The sequence below is a fragment of the Candoia aspera genome, chromosome 2 (assembly GCF_035149785.1).
Source record: "Candoia aspera isolate rCanAsp1 chromosome 2, rCanAsp1.hap2, whole genome shotgun sequence".
NCBI classification, from domain to species: domain Eukaryota; kingdom Metazoa; phylum Chordata; class Lepidosauria; order Squamata; family Boidae; genus Candoia; species Candoia aspera.
This window is the reverse complement of record NC_086154.1, coordinates 105,140,697-105,156,467: the sequence shown is the minus strand read 5'-3', so window position 1 is coordinate 105,156,467 and position 15,771 is coordinate 105,140,697. Positions and strand designations below refer to the sequence as shown.

General features: G+C 38.7%; 1 protein-coding gene across 1 annotated transcript in view; it reads right to left on the bottom strand.

Moving 5' to 3' along the window:
- Window positions 1-15,771, bottom strand: part of GAS7 (growth arrest specific 7) — a 145,792-nt gene that overhangs the window by 11,833 nt on the left and 118,188 nt on the right. Inside the window, exons 5-8 of the mRNA XM_063292751.1 lie at window positions 11,766-11,819; window positions 6,074-6,163; window positions 4,009-4,124; window positions 919-993 (exon numbers count right to left, since the gene is read on the bottom strand). Of these exons, the coding sequence (XP_063148821.1) occupies window positions 919-993; window positions 4,009-4,124; window positions 6,074-6,163; window positions 11,766-11,819 (335 nt within the window). The remainder of the gene's footprint in view (window positions 1-918; window positions 994-4,008; window positions 4,125-6,073; window positions 6,164-11,765; window positions 11,820-15,771) is intronic.

Sequence of the window (15,771 nt, the reverse complement as noted above, 5' to 3'; positions counted from 1 at the left end):
GTGAAAAAACATGCATTGAACATATTCTGCTGGTCTTACACATAAAACAGATGGACAATTCAGGAGAAATATTTCTATAGGCCCTTATGATTACTTCACAAAAACATCTTTATTACAACACGCAGAGCAGGCCATGTTCTGAAGCCACCAGAAAACAAGCAGATCTAGATCTGGCTAGTGCCTGAATGGGAAATCACACGGAGAATCTAGGCACCACCTTCAGCAACATCATGAAAAGAAAGACACATTTCATCTGGCTTTCTCCACAATTTTCTCCTAACATGTCTAAACAAGAGCTAACCATAATCTACAAATTCTGAAACATAAAGAGCCTTATTGGTATGTAAGCTATATACTATAGTATGCCAGTATCTGAATAACTAAATAAGACAAATTATATTTACAGGTATTAGAGTAATGTCACTTTGTAATAGTCCCCACTGAGGAGGGATGTGTGTGTGGCTATTCCATCTGTGGCTGTTCTAAAGGCTTTAAAAACATTCTGTTCCCTCTGTATTTATATGAACATTTTTATGGGACTTGCTGTTAATGTGCACTCTGAAATTACACTTATTGTAATTGGTTTTATTTTAAAAGTTGATTGAGAATGTTCTAATACTTTGACTACATTACTGTACAGAGAGTCACTTCTGGTCCAGTAGGTGTCTTATTTCAGTATGAGCGGATATGACAACCTTATAAACACATCATTTCACAAGAAACCAACCAACCATTTTTATCAATTAAATATCTGTGCCAATTCAATTTTTCCTTCATCTGGGAGTTTCCCAAAGAAGACATGAGACAAGATTCAAACATGGCTCTTGTAAGAGGAAAGTGAATTTCCTAACAAAGCCACCAATTTTAGAGCAGCCTGTAATCTGATTGGTAATCAGAATAGCAAGAATGCATATTTACCCTTCTTCCTGGGCAGCCAGAGAGTTTTGTGATAGTTTAGACAAGTTCTTGGCATATTCTTCTTCAATTTTTATTCTGGAAAAAAAAAAAACCACCAGTGAAATCAGCCAGAAGCTATTTATTAGAAATGTAGCTTGTGATTATAATAAAATATTTAGCAACTCGCCTCTTGGAAACCTGTATTTTTATATACTGTTTAGTTTTAGCCACAATGTTTGCCAAGTAAATTAATGATTAATATTTTCAGTAAGCTCATGGACTATAATCACAACCCTATATACCTCTGTTAGTGGTAATTGTTCCAGAGTTGATAAAGCAGTGTCATCTGAGTAAGAGGGACAAACAGGATGACCCTTTCTTAAATTAGTATACAAGACTTGTATTTACCCACTTCTTTCCAAATGTTTCTACTGATATTTGTCTGTCAAAAAAGCCCTCTATGATAGCATCCACAAGGAAGAAACAAAGAGCAAAGCAAACTTAGATTTACAAGGCCCAGCAAGTGCAACCAGATTTCAGACTAAAGAACATTTCCTGTGCTCTGAAGAGCAAAGGAGATTTGTTGATGCTCACATTTCGTCAAAGGGATGCTAAATAGTTTTCACACTTAAAAGCTTCCATTGGGACATGAGAGCGTTTCTCTATTGATTCACCAAAGCATGATTGTAGGAAATTAACTGAAGTAGCGCTTTCATTTTTCTCTGATCAGACAGACAAGTCCATTCATGGAACACAATGTTCCAATCGCCAGTTGCATGTTCTGGACAAGTAACTCTCCCTCCTATTATTATTTGGAAAACAATTTATAAGAATGCTCCTTTTTAAAGAGAAATTATAAATAATGAGCAGCTATAAATAATAACTGTTTATCTTTCTCTCTTGGTTTATCCTTCCATGTCACACAGACGTTTTAAGTTATTTAAACTACCAGAGCTAATGTGTGCATTTGGGTGGGGGGAGGAGAGATTTCTGAGATACATCAAAATCAAAAAGAAGCATGACTCATCTGGACTCAAAATGAACTCAAGCGAATTGTACTCCTATCTTTCTGTAGCAAATATTAAAATGGGTCCTTAGTGATTATAAGGGCTGTTTTCATATTACACAAGCACCTGAGGAAACTTAGTACTGACTTTTAAGCCACCCAGCCTGGAGTAATGATACTGTGAAACACAGAGTGCCTGGGACTGAAATTTCTACCAAGGAAGGAGAGGGCAATGATTTTTGCCAACTCCCTTCCTCCTTCTACTTCAATTGTTGCACCCTCTGAAAATCAGCTGCAAAAGACTAGGGAAGGGGAACCCTTAAAAGCAGTTTGAAGGGGTGGATATGATAGAATTAGCATATTTCTGTTGATACAGACTTTTGACGGTTGTTCTTGTGCTACATAACTTTTCTTTTGTTTGTCTTCTCACTGTAGGTACCTTTCTGCATTTAAAATGAGAGGATGGAAGTGAGAAGGTATTTCTACACAAGAACATTTAAATTATTGTAATTTGCTATAGATGGAGCTGCTCTTGAAGACCACCCAGAAATTTCAGCTGGTCCAAAATGCAGCAACTTGCATCTCACTGGTCAGGCGTGATACTACTATCTTACTCCGTGGAGATGCATTGGCTACCACAGTGCCGCCAAGTGCAAGTCAGGATACTGGTTGCTATTTTCAAACCCCTTAATGGTTTGAAGCCTAGATATTTCAGAGACCGCTTTTCCCTGATCAGATTTGTCTACCTGATCCTGTCAGTCACAGAATACCTGCTCTGGGTCCTTGGCTACTAGGAAGTGTGACAGGAAGGGCCCTGAAGGTGGGCATTCTCCGTGGTAGCTTCCCTCCTATGGAACCCTCAAGGCAAGGATGGCCCCCTCCCCACCCTGATAGTCTTTCTGGCTTTTCTGGAGGGACTTTTGGGACTGATTCTGGAGCCCTGTTTTAGTTTTTATTATAACATACTGATTCCATTTTATGTAACTGTATTATTTTTATACTACTGTGTTTTATTATATATGCTGTAAACCACATAAAGTCTGTTTGGATTGAGGCAATGTACAGGTAGTTCTTGGGTTACAACGGTAACTGGAACTGGAATTTCTATCGCTAAGTGATGCAGTCATAAAGCCTAATTGCACATGACCACGTTGCTTAGTGACAGCAATCCCAGTAGTTCCCATTGCTGCAATTAAGCGAGCAACACTTAACAAGCCTTTCCTTCTTAGGTGGCTCCCAAGCAGGCCAGAGGGCAACAACTATGGGTGAGTGGGTGCCATGGAGTGTGGGCAGGCTGGCGCAAGTAAAGCAAGTTGGGCCGATGGGTGCTACAGGCAAGTGCAAGTGCGGGTGGGTGCACAAGTGGGTGCTACAGGCAGGCATGAATGTGGGTGGGTGCTACAGAGTGCAGGCGGGTGTGAATGTGGGTGGGCACTACAGAGTATGAGATCCCCCTGCTGCCCAGGAGCTCCTTGGGAGAAAAAGTTGTGGGAGAGTGAGTGACTTGCGAGGGAAGTTCGCAAATGGCAATCGTGTGACCATGGGATGGTGTAACAGCTGCAACTTCGAGGACCAATTTTAAGTCCCCCTTGTAACCTTGAACAGTCGCTGAATGAATAGATGTAACTCGAGGACTACCTGCATACATTTCATAAATAAACATGAAACTATTAGAATAAAAAGTACAATAAGCCCATTCTTGTTAGCCTTTTGCTGTCTTATCTTTGAACAGTTTGGTCTAGTGGTGAAGGCAATGGGCTAGAAACCAGGAGTCTGTGAGTTCTAGTCCTGCCTTAGGCATGAAAGCCATCTGGGTGACCTTAGGCCAGTCACTCTCTCTCAGCCCAACTCACCTCACAGGGTTGTTGTTGTGGGGAAAATAGGAGGAGGAAGGAATATTAGGTATGTTCACTGCCTTGAGTTATTTATAAAAATAATAAAGGCAGGATAGAAAATAAACAAACAAACAAACAAACACTAGTTGTGTTTAACAGAAAACACTCCATTAGACTTGTGAATTAATAGAAACAGAAGTTTCACCATTGGAAACAGAAACCAAAACCACAAAAGAATCAGTTTAGCTCATTACTGAGTTTCTAAGTTACCTTTCTCGAATAAACTCTGCCATTTCTTTCTGCATTTGCTTTCCTTTCAGTTGCTTCTGTAACAGAATTTCAAATCCTGAGACTGTACTGTTCCCTTGGGGATCCTTCTTATCAGCCTAAAGGAAATGAGCAGTAAAAGTATGGGCCACATGAGATGTGATAGAAAATGCACACACTTATAGTATAACAGGTATTTGCAAATATGCTGGGAGATATCCCAAATATACCTCAAGTCTCCAGCTGGCATAACACCGCTGCCCACCCCCAATAACACAGATACAACTGGTGCTAACAAATTTGCCAGGATTTCTTTAAAAAAAAAGGCAGATCACCGGCATTAGAGGCTGCTCTTGCATACAGGAGGCAGGCAACAAGGCAGCAGGAGATTTTATAGTCACAAGAACTGGCAATAATTAATATAAGAGGATCTTGTAACAGTGACTGCTCAGGTTTGTGCAGGTTGAATAGGTGACCCCCCCTGAAGAGTCCAGGGCTTTGGTTGACCGGGAAGTTGAAAGAACATTCTGGAAAAAGGCAGTGGCAATCCACTTAATATTATCAAGTAGACTGCCTAAATGCAGTCTTCAACTCAAGGAACTCTTTACCTTCTTCTTTTCTAACAGCAGTTGCAAGTTCCAGGGAATTCTGCCATTTTTATTACAAACATCTCCACCCCCACTTTCCAAAAGTTGAAGAATGCTTACAACCTGGTATCAAAAACTAAAGAAACTTGAAACTGTAGCAAACTGGTGAACTCGCCTCAGGTGTGTGAGTTCAAACCCCAGTAAAGGGTCGAGTGTACAGTACGTAAGACCTAATGTATTAAAGGGTTATGCCTGATGAATGCCAACAAGCACAAAACTGGTTGTATAGTGCCTCCTAGTGGTCAGTAGTGAGTATAAACCATCAGTTTGAATACAAACGCCAGAGGCGTGGGGGGGGGGGGGCTCTTGAGGCTTCTAGTATGAGGCCCAGACAAAATGACATCTGTAGCTCTTTAATCTGGAAGTACAAAACAAATAAAAATGGAAGGTGTACCATTCATAGCACGTTTAGTAACTTTTATTGCCTCTGTCTCAAGATCAACCAGAGAACAACCAAAAGTTCTTGATGCTTTAAGGTAACATGCAATTACTTTACTTGGTTGAGAAAGCGATCAACCTAGACCCAGGATTCTACCCACCCACTTATGCATGAGCATGCATACCCCCACCTATCTTGCTATAAGAAGCAAAAATATTTTGGAAACAATCTATAGAGAATAAGGCTTGATAAGATGAGATGGATACAAATGTGTTGGAAGATATATGAAACACATTATTTCCCAGCTCCATATGGAGTGTTGGGTTCAGACAAAAGGACAAACTTTTATGGCTCTAATAGCTACAGTGATTACTGGCTGGAGATCATTATCACTGCATGCAACCATTGTCTCTCGCACAAACACACAGACACCCTTTTCCGTAATCTTGGGCATAGTGTCAGCGAAGAGAACAGAGAAGTAAAAAGACTTTTGTCTTTCCCCATGTGATGCAACTTTCAGATTGCTGGTTGTACACTATGGGAAATTGGGGAGGGAGGACTTATGCTGCGCCAGCCCATAGATGCTGCTCAGGATTGCTAAGTAACAAGTGAACAATCTGTGGTTTTACAAAGATTTTTTGGAGGAAGGCTACTTTCTCCTTTTCCATCTCCCCCCTCCCTCCTCAAGATAGTTGGTTTTCCCCAACCATTAATATAAAATACGAACCAGCTGAATGGCCTGCTGCCTGATAGGTGGGGGAACACTTTTTACAGCTATGAATTGCCCATCCGTTTTTTAGGGCGTTGAAGACTGGAAGCCCAGAAAATGATTCTACTTCATTCCAGTCTTCTGGTTTTAACAGTATAGTGGTTGTGCTGGATTTCTGATATAAAGAAGGAGAATAACTTTTGCAATATTTTATGCATCAATTTTTAAGCTTGAGTTTTATCATGTTTGCTATCAGAGATGTTAGCAATATGTTTCATCCTGTGTAAAGCTCAACTGCTGCAGTAAACAGCATATGGGAAGCTGCTCACTTACCCAGAAATAATCACAGTAGCTCCATTCAGAAGGTTTCAGCAACTGCTGTTCTGGCATTGCGTCAGGGTGGGGAAAAGTCACACAGTTTATCTAATAAAGAAGAAAGTAATATAAATATGCTGGACATGCAAAGCAATTCAGAAACATGCACGCACAGATGATATATATGCAAAAGCAGGCTGCTTAAACAGGATATAGATATACTATAGGCGATTGTTGGATGTAATTCTCTCTCCAGCCAGAAGATGTCACCAACTTCCTTAGTTGAAAGCTCCTACAATATCTAGAGAAGAGACCCCAAGCATTACACAACCACAATTTGAATTACATTTTTTTAAAGGAAAAATCTAGGAACCCTTCAAGACAAAGCTATTTCTTACTTGATGGTATCAGACTTCTCAAAAAGATCTGTGGCAAAAATACATTCTCTTCTACTGAAAAATATTTCAAGGAAGTTTTTGAGCACACTGGGGAGAGAGGAACTGACTAATAATCAAATGCTAAAAATAGGTACTGCTTTCATGGTATAGCCTCACAAATCCATTCATGCTTTTGAAGTCAACTAGAAGAACCAATCCAGCCAAAAACACTTTTAAAAAAAACAAACATCGTAAGTCCAGAACTATTCAGGCATACTAACTCCAAAAATAGTTAACCCCAAAGGTTGGAATAGCACATGAATGCTCCTTATTAGAACATGCTAACCCCAAACACACAGTTATTAAGGTATGTTGAGTTAATTATCGATATACCTAGAACTCAACAGGGCACCAAATTCTCTCTGAAAGTTGCTAAAGTGTTAGTATTCTCTGAATCCCAAAGATAGATGAAAATTCTATGTAACCTCTTTATGTAAAGAAGATGAATGATATATGTAGGATTTGTTTTATGTGGTGATGATGATAACACATGAGTTAGGCACAAATCACCATAAGCAAGGGACTTTTCAGATATATAATGTGGTCCTTAAGAGAGAGAGAAAAAGGACAATTAAGTGTTGCATTTTCATGCTTATTTTCTGTAAAGTACAACTGAAAACTATCTTTTTGGAAAAAAACACTAATTATGAAGTCTGCCTGAGAACATTAATTTCCTTCATTTCAGGAAAACAATAAGTATACCAAAATGAATGCTTAAATTCCTAGTTCTCATTGATTTAGAGATATGAGCAAGCACAAGCTTTGACGAAATTTTCAGGAACACAAAGTACGCCAACATGCTCTTTATATGTTTTTTTTGTATCACAGAATTATAGAACGTTGGACCATTTATGGAAGGGGTCTTGTAGAGCATCTAGTCCAACCTCCTGTTCAGTACAAGAATCCACTACCGCAGACTTTCCCACAGATGGCCATTCAACCTCCAGCAGAGGAGAGTCCACCACCTGCTGAGGCAACCTGTTTCATTGTTAAACAGATTTTGCCATTAGGATGTTTAACCAAATACTTTTCCTTGTAATTTAAACCAAGTGCTTCTTGTTCTTTCTTTGGAACAACCTGAACAAACCCCATCAAACCCCATTTCCCCATCTTCTGCATGACAACTTTTCAGACACTCTAACACAGCTATCAAGTCTGTCTGTTGTCTTCTCTCTCCAGAAAAGAAGACTATAGGGCCTTCTCCATATAATGGAGAATATACTGATATTATCTAGTATATCAATAATAATTATTTATCTGTGCAACTTTTACACTGCTCCAACCACATATGATTCTATGCATTTTGTCCAATAGGACAGATATGGGATATAGCTGAGCATTTTTCCAGCCCAAGAAATAAAAAATGTACGGATTATTTTTGTGCAGCAACAGGAAAGATTACCAGCACTGTCTAGGGCTTCAAAGTCCTAGCCAAAAAGGTGCTTGGGAGAGTGTGAGGACACTCAAGTAGCACCTATCTGCAATTCCCTAAAGCTTCATCTTTTCTCAGGATCACACAACAGTCCTCAGCTGCAGCACAATCCCAAGAAAAGATGAGCTTGGTTTAATAAGTTACAGACAGGTGTTTCCTGTATATCCCCAAATACTCCAGAGGCCCCTTTTGCCTTGGAATTCAAAGCACTGAACAGCCCGAGGATTATCTCCCGACTCAACAGGGGCAATAAACCCAAGCTGGTTGCAGCACATTTATAAGATGGAAAGTCTTCCTTCAAGCAGAATAGCTTTTTTTTTAATCAAGTATTGGAGGAAGATGGGGAAATACAATGTTTTAAGAAAAAGGCATTTCTGTAATAAACTGCCAAAGGCAAGAACTATTGTTCTGTTTTTGTAGAGCTATGTGAGTGCTCATACCCATAAACACCTTCTTTAAAAAATGTAAAATATTTCTGGAATGTACCTTTAGATGGAGATTATGTGTGCTCTGTGGGCACCATCTAAGAAGCATCTATGTCCTTCACACTCAACATGGGTATTCCTGCTCGTAGTGGCACTGCCTATGCTTCTAGGGTTTTAAAAATGTTTTCCAGGCTGGAAATGCTACAAAACTCTGAGAAAATTAGATTGACCAGAATGTGATAGGCACAAACACAAAATGGTAAAGTTGCCCATTACAAGACTACTCTTGCAACCCTAAATCTTTGAAAAATGATTGCCAGGAAGGAAAAGAGGAGTATATGCATTTCCCTGAAATGAAGACCAAAATCATAGTAAGTGCTTCATTCAAGTCGCAGAACAGCATCACTGTGGACAGTAGAAAAGCCAGCTAAAGATGGTATCCAAAGCATGTTCTGAAAGACAACACTGAAATGCCAAGAACCGTGTCCAACATCTCTAGTTCACAGTTCCTCTCATGAGGCTTCCAAGAAAGATCAAATGACTTCATGTACAGCCACAACATCTCTATGAACACTTGTTGGCATCTGAAGGATGTTGCTGCTCAATGGAATATCTTTTGGCCATTATGTGGTTTGGTGGTATTTCCAGATGATTTAAATAGCCACTAAATCCTCTTAACAGAGTAGTGGCATTGAATGTGACCAAGTGCCAAAAGCACAGTTTCCTGTGATCTTGCTGGAGAAGCAAATGCTGAAGGTCATTAGCTGCATTCCTACTTGGAATATGTATGCTGTGCATGCGTACATCTATGAGTTTCAGGAAAATGCAAGAGGAGTAAGAATAATCTTTATGATGCAATATTCACACATTAGAAAGTGGAGAAAAAGAGTATTTGCTGATGCTGCTTTAAAATGTTTGCCTAAAGTTAACACTCTTCTGTGTGAAAGAAATGTTGGGCAAGAATCAAGATATTTCACGTGTTACAGATCTATAAATAGGAAGCTGTGTAGCTGCACCTCCAATACTACACAAATAATTTGGCTCTACTTTCCCAGGAATCCATGCACTGAGCACCAGCAAGGAGAAGGCCTTCTTATAAGGAATGTTGTATTTAACCTCTTATATTTCAAGAGTTTTAAATTATATTTGGTTGCATAAAAAAGGCACCAGGTTTGGGACAACGGATTTATGTTACTGTTCACCAGTATTGCCATGATGATATATCAGTAGATAAAATATTCATCCACTCCATATCTGCAGTACTTTAATTGGAGGAACAACTGTTTTTCCCTAAATGAGATTTTAATAATATAAGGAAATTGGCTCTCAACCACAGAAACACTTGCTGGGGAAAATCTCAGTGACTTGGTAAGTACTCTATATTTCCCAGAGAAACAAAATAGCTGTTTTCATATCATATTTTAGTATTATGGGAATGAATCCAGGGATACCACATCCTCCAGTAGGATGTCAAATATTCATTTAGGTGCAACCTGTGATTTTCTTCAACATCTGAAAACCAAATAATAGTTTGTGCCTACCTGGGTATCACTTCAATTATTTAGCTGTCCTGATATTAATGTCAACCATGCCTTGCTGATATGCCCAGAGTCAGATGTTCTGAATCATGATATACAGGGAACGAGAGAGGATGGGGAGAGACAAGTGAGCCTAGCAATGACCTGTCTTGGTACCTCTACTTCCAAAACATGATTTGGGGTTATTTATAAGCAGAATTATCTGAAAATCCTTTTCCAAGTCTCCTGATAATCTGATACCTTTTCATTTTCAAGTAAGAAAAACCAACAGATAGTTTGTGGATTCCAGTTTCTGGAAGTAAGAGGTGAACATCTGAGACACGCATTAGAAATGATAATGTTTCTCAATGCTGAGTTTGGAATTTGAGAAAAGGAATAGAAGAAAATCTGTAGTATTGGAGTTGGAATATTAATCTACTTCAGGAATTGAGATAACCAATATAGTAGTCACAATAAAGTGCAATCTTTCTTTCATTTCATTTCTGACTTAATGGGATTATTCTGACTCTGTCAAAAAATAACATTTCTTCAGGCAACTTCAGGAGCAATGACCCAGAACAACTGTTAAGAAAAGTTGGCTGAGCTGACTTTACTTAACAGTTGTTCTAAGGTAACAATTCCTGAAGTTGCCTAAAGCACATGTTTTTCTTTTTCTCTAACAAAATAAACAGAGCGAAGACAATCAAAGAAGAATCAACATCCCTTATCAAGAATTGGGGCTGTTGCTTTAGCATCCTCTCAGTTGGAAATAAGTGTAAGAAATGAGATAGTATGGTATTTCTTTTGATTGCTAAGAGTTTCATTGAAAAGCAACCTGCAATTCATTCAGTAAATCTGACCCTATTGCAGCCCTTCTTCAGATCAAATCCAAAATCCCACTTCCACAACAGAGGTGCACTCCAAAATCCAAATGAGCCCATATTTTCAGAACTCAGTGTAAATACTAAAAGGTGTAAGTAGATAAAACAATAAAACTACATTTCAGACCTGGAAAAACTGAATGGTAATATTGAATATCAAAAGAGAACATCAACACCTTTTGATGTTGATGTTCTCTTTTGATATCCTATATATAAATAATCATTTCATCACATATTAACTCCATGACGTTCTCTCCCTTATTCAATCATTGAGGGATGTCATGTTGTTTCAACAGATTCCTTTCCATTGCTGTCAGTAGCAAAAAGGCAGACCTTACACTTCAACAGAGAAGCATTTACAGTTTTTAATCACTGCATTCAAATTTGTGCTAAGTGCAAGTGATCCATGTTTATGAGCAATAATGGAGTGAAGAATAAGTTTACACTGATTTTTAAAAAAACAGAATTCAAAATCTAACATCTCAGCCTTCCACACCGAGAAACACCTTTAAGTGTGTGTGTGTGTGTGTGTGTGCACACACACACATGATTATTTTGCTCTATTTTTCTCTAGTCATCCAAATCTGAAAGGGAAGCCAGCATATCAATGAGATTTCATGAAACCTTGGTGTCAACTTTTTGCATCATGTATACTGTTCACGGGAACACGCCATTCTGCTAGACTTCACTAGCAATTAATTGTTTGAACAAAAGGAAGAACTGCTCCAGCTGTAATTTAAAAATCACAGCACAAAGAAGTGCCTCCCACCCTCGCTTCTGCTTTCTGACATTTCTTTCCTATCTCTGTGTAACAGGCTCTTTGCTAGCTTCAGCCTTTTAAATATGGCTTCAATGCAGCTATTGCTGGGGAGAGGAAGCACCATGTTTACATCTGGAAAACATGAGGCAGACCCCTGCACACAAAATCCTCTTCACCCGCCCTGGCCTGCAGTGCTACTTGCTGGCTGGATCACCATGGCAACTGGATTGGTGATCATCACTCTGGGATTCTACTCACCGTAAAGGTGTTCTCCTTATTCTGCTTTCGAGTAGGTGATGGAGACCCAGGACTCTGAGGAGAGAGGCAAGAAGCATCATCAAAACTGCATTCCACATCCGACATGGTATGTTTTTTGAGAAATTGTGTATATGAGGATATGTGTATGTAGGTGGTGTTTAAAGCTGCATGCGAGCCAGTTGTAAGCAGAATCCCCTCTGCCTGATTCCTGGGTTAGCCTTTTCCCATGTCTGGAAGTCACAGCCTGGCAGCTCAGCTCTTGCATAGGAGAGTCCTGTACTGTGATCCTGAAGCAGCACCCAGCTCTGAGCAGCCACATAATTCATTCGAAACATGACGATTCCCTCCCCTTCCAATCAGTGTTTTGCTTTGGCTTTAACCCTTCAACTGCAGAGTCCAACTCAATCTGGGCTCTTTTGGCACTAGGTCTAAAGAGTTATCAGAAACTCCACATGTACACACTACAGCTGATGTATATAAACAGTGTTTTGATTGTAGATTCAGAGTACAACCAGACACATTTCATTCCCCCTGCCTATCTCCTTCCTGTCAGTTTTAAAAGCTCAGTCACAAGAGATAAAGACACATGTACTAGGTAGGGATAGTGAAGCAATTCATTCAGATCTCATTTTAACGCAAGCTTACCTAGTTTGCATTTCCCAGATTTGAAATCTGTACTGTTCTGTATGCCATGATACATCTCTCCAAAGAGTGCATAGGCTGGTCTTTACACTAGGGGAATGATTGCACAGAAATACATATATTGGCACAATTAAAACAAAAAATGCACCACTTAAAAAAAGCAGCTGCTTTCCAAATAAACAAACATAACTAGCTAGCATTAGGAAAAATCTGGACTTCTAAAAAGCAAACTGTTGTAGAAACAGGTCAAAATGAACAACTCCAAAAACAATATACACTAAACAAAAGTAATAGCTTCATCCAGCTATGGTTGTCTGCAATGTGGCTACCATCACAATACAGCTGTCCCTCATGCTTCCTCTACTTATATTTGCGAAAGACTAAAAGCTTCACAAACCATCACCTGCATAAAACTGACATAAAATGAGCCAAACCAAAGCACAGAGTACAATATTCTATCAAGAAGACAACAGTAACATGCTTTAAGCTGACATTTGCTCTGCTGTTCCATCTCAAACTCTGTGCAACAGTTAACTGCATGCTGGAACATGTCCTGCTGCATCCTTAATTGTAACCATTATTCATGAAAGGTTCATTCATTGTCTATATCTCTTACAGAATAAAGAAATAAATGTACACTGTATTGCCCAGCAATACAAGGAGCAACAAAGAAGTACTTCAAAATAAACAGAGCCCAACAGTCCTGTTTTGAATTGCACATGCTAAACTGATCTCTGATTGACAATAGTCACAAAACTCCAGAAAAAAAGAAATACAACCAATTCTTTAGGTACCATGGTCCCCAGGTCTGAGCATCTCTCCAATCCACCCTGATCTGCACTATGGATGATCTGGAATAATCGTGCTCTTCTACTCTCTGACTTCTGAAACAGAAGTTATTCTTTTGCTTTCAAAGCATCCTTATACAAGTGAATCAGCTTCTCTTAATTTCATTTTAAAGCAAAAGACATCTTTTATCCATCTGTAATCCAGGACATGAATATGAGAGCTAAGAAATGCCTTAATCATCTCAAGGTTTTTTTTTTAATAACACTGTTAGCATTAGTTGTTCACACATAGAGAAAAGAAATCACCAAGCAGCAGGCTAGCACTGGTTCAACAACAAAATTAGGGCTGATTGCTAATTTTACAGGAAAAAACTGTCATGAAGAATTCTAATCCTCTGTTTTCTTTATAAAGATAATCATTAAGAAAAGAAAAGAAAAGAAAAGAAAAGAAAAAAAGATCTGCTTTAAAGCTACCAGCCTTTGCCTATATGGAATGTATATGGAATGTACTTTCACGCTCAGTAAACTGCTAGCTTCAGTGGTAAACCTAAATTCTCTGAGCTTTCAAACCAGCAAATTTCCTTGGTTAATATCAAAACTTCTTTGAACCAACTGTTTGTATTAGCCAAGGATATTCTATTCTCTCCATTCTTTCCAGGTGACTGACTGATTTTTCTGATACTGGCCTTGAAATGCAAGACACAACCCAATCACTTGAATCTTGCATGACACTGTTCTATTGTCATGCTTGGCCATTTCCCATCATCTACTGCTAATGTGAATATGAAATCTATATACAGAATAATGTGCTCAGAAATCATCTAATTCTGTGCCATTCAGATATAACCCTCAGTAACTCCAAAAAAGACGATTAATTTGAATTCTTACACCAAGGCTAGATCCACTCAAACCAATCACTATCCCAAGTGCTACAACAACAACATTAACAATGAAGTCCACGGTAGACTCATACAAGAAGTATTTGCACAGCAAGGTTCAGTCATCTCCCAAAGTGTTCAAAGAGGTCAGATGTGCTGGAGACATAAAGGGAGATGTGGGATATACTAATTATTCAATCTGCCTTCTCAGCTACAGAGAGTCTTCAAGGAAAATAAAAAAGGATCCAGAATTTGTTCCTTCAGTGAACCTATTCCAATCATTCATTTATTTTAGAAATGCATTTATTTCAGGTGGTTACTAGATACAAAGTTTCAGAGAATGCACTGAAATTCAAAGGGGGCTTTCTCCTCTAGTATGCTAACTTTGTGATTTTCTACATATGTGAATGCATCAAATGAAAGACCTATTTAGTTCAGCATATTACAATAATATGCAGTAATACACAATAACCAACATGACTAATAGATATTGAAAGCTTTATCTTTTTTTGATTTGTTCATACACCTTTTAAAGCTATTCAAGTTGGAAGTCCAAATCACATCATGTAGTAATGAATTCCATATTTAATGTGCAATATGAAGTACATCGCTTTATTTATCCTGAATTTAACCTTATTGGATGAAACAGCTCTAGAATTAAAAACTTCTCCTCTCCATTTTCTTCACACCACATTTAATTGTTTATCACATCCTCCATTTGTCACTTCTTTTTCCTATGCTATAGAAGCCACGGATGTTGTAAACTTTCAACATAAGAAGAGCTCTTGCCCTTGATAATCTTGGTTGCCTATTTGGTTTGTAAGACCACTGAACTCAGCAAAGTCATCCATTAGAAAGGGGGGGAAGAGTTTGCTTTGTCACCTCAGAAAGGTAATATAAAAGGAGGGGTGTGTGAAAGACTTGCTGTGGACTGGGTCACAATATGAGAGGCTAACCATCAACAGAGGTTAGGAAGAACCACCAAGAGGCATAGGAAGAAAGAGAAGGGTTTGATTTTTGTTCCAAAAACAGAATCTTCATTGTTCTAGATCTATCCTGTTACCATTCTTAACATGCTTCATGTTGTAAAGGCAACATTAATCTATTTTACAGTGAAACTGCAAACATTAAAAAAATTCCAAAGAATGTTAAGAATGAAAACATTGCCAAGTATCAGAAATCTACATTCTCAGCTTTGAGTGGGACCTCTTTTTGGCAGCACTGCTAAAAAGAGAAAAAAGATTGAGAGGAGAAGAGCCTCAGGGCCCACGCAGTGTACAAGGCCAGCAGAGCTGTTTTGACCAAGTTCTTCATGTTCTAAGAGATATGACTTGCTGACTCAATCAAGGCTTACAGTAGCAAATTTTTCTGAACCACCATCATATAACAAGTAATTGTGCTGGCAGCACATACTTTCTAATTTGCCATTCTGCAATACATTCAAAGGGGCTCACAGAGAAGGAGAAGGAGAAGGAGAAGAAGCAGAAGCACCTTTTGATAATTTACAGCAGCCTTCCTAAATCTGGGGCTTTCTAGGTAGACAGAAACTACATTTTACAGATATCCAAGGAAATTAGTAACAAGACAGCTAGGTTTCTATAGGGAAAGTTTAGGTTCAAATTGCCATTCAATGATGTAGCTAGCTTGATTACCCTGAGCAACTAATGTTAATTTGCCTAGCTTCCTGAATAGGGCTGG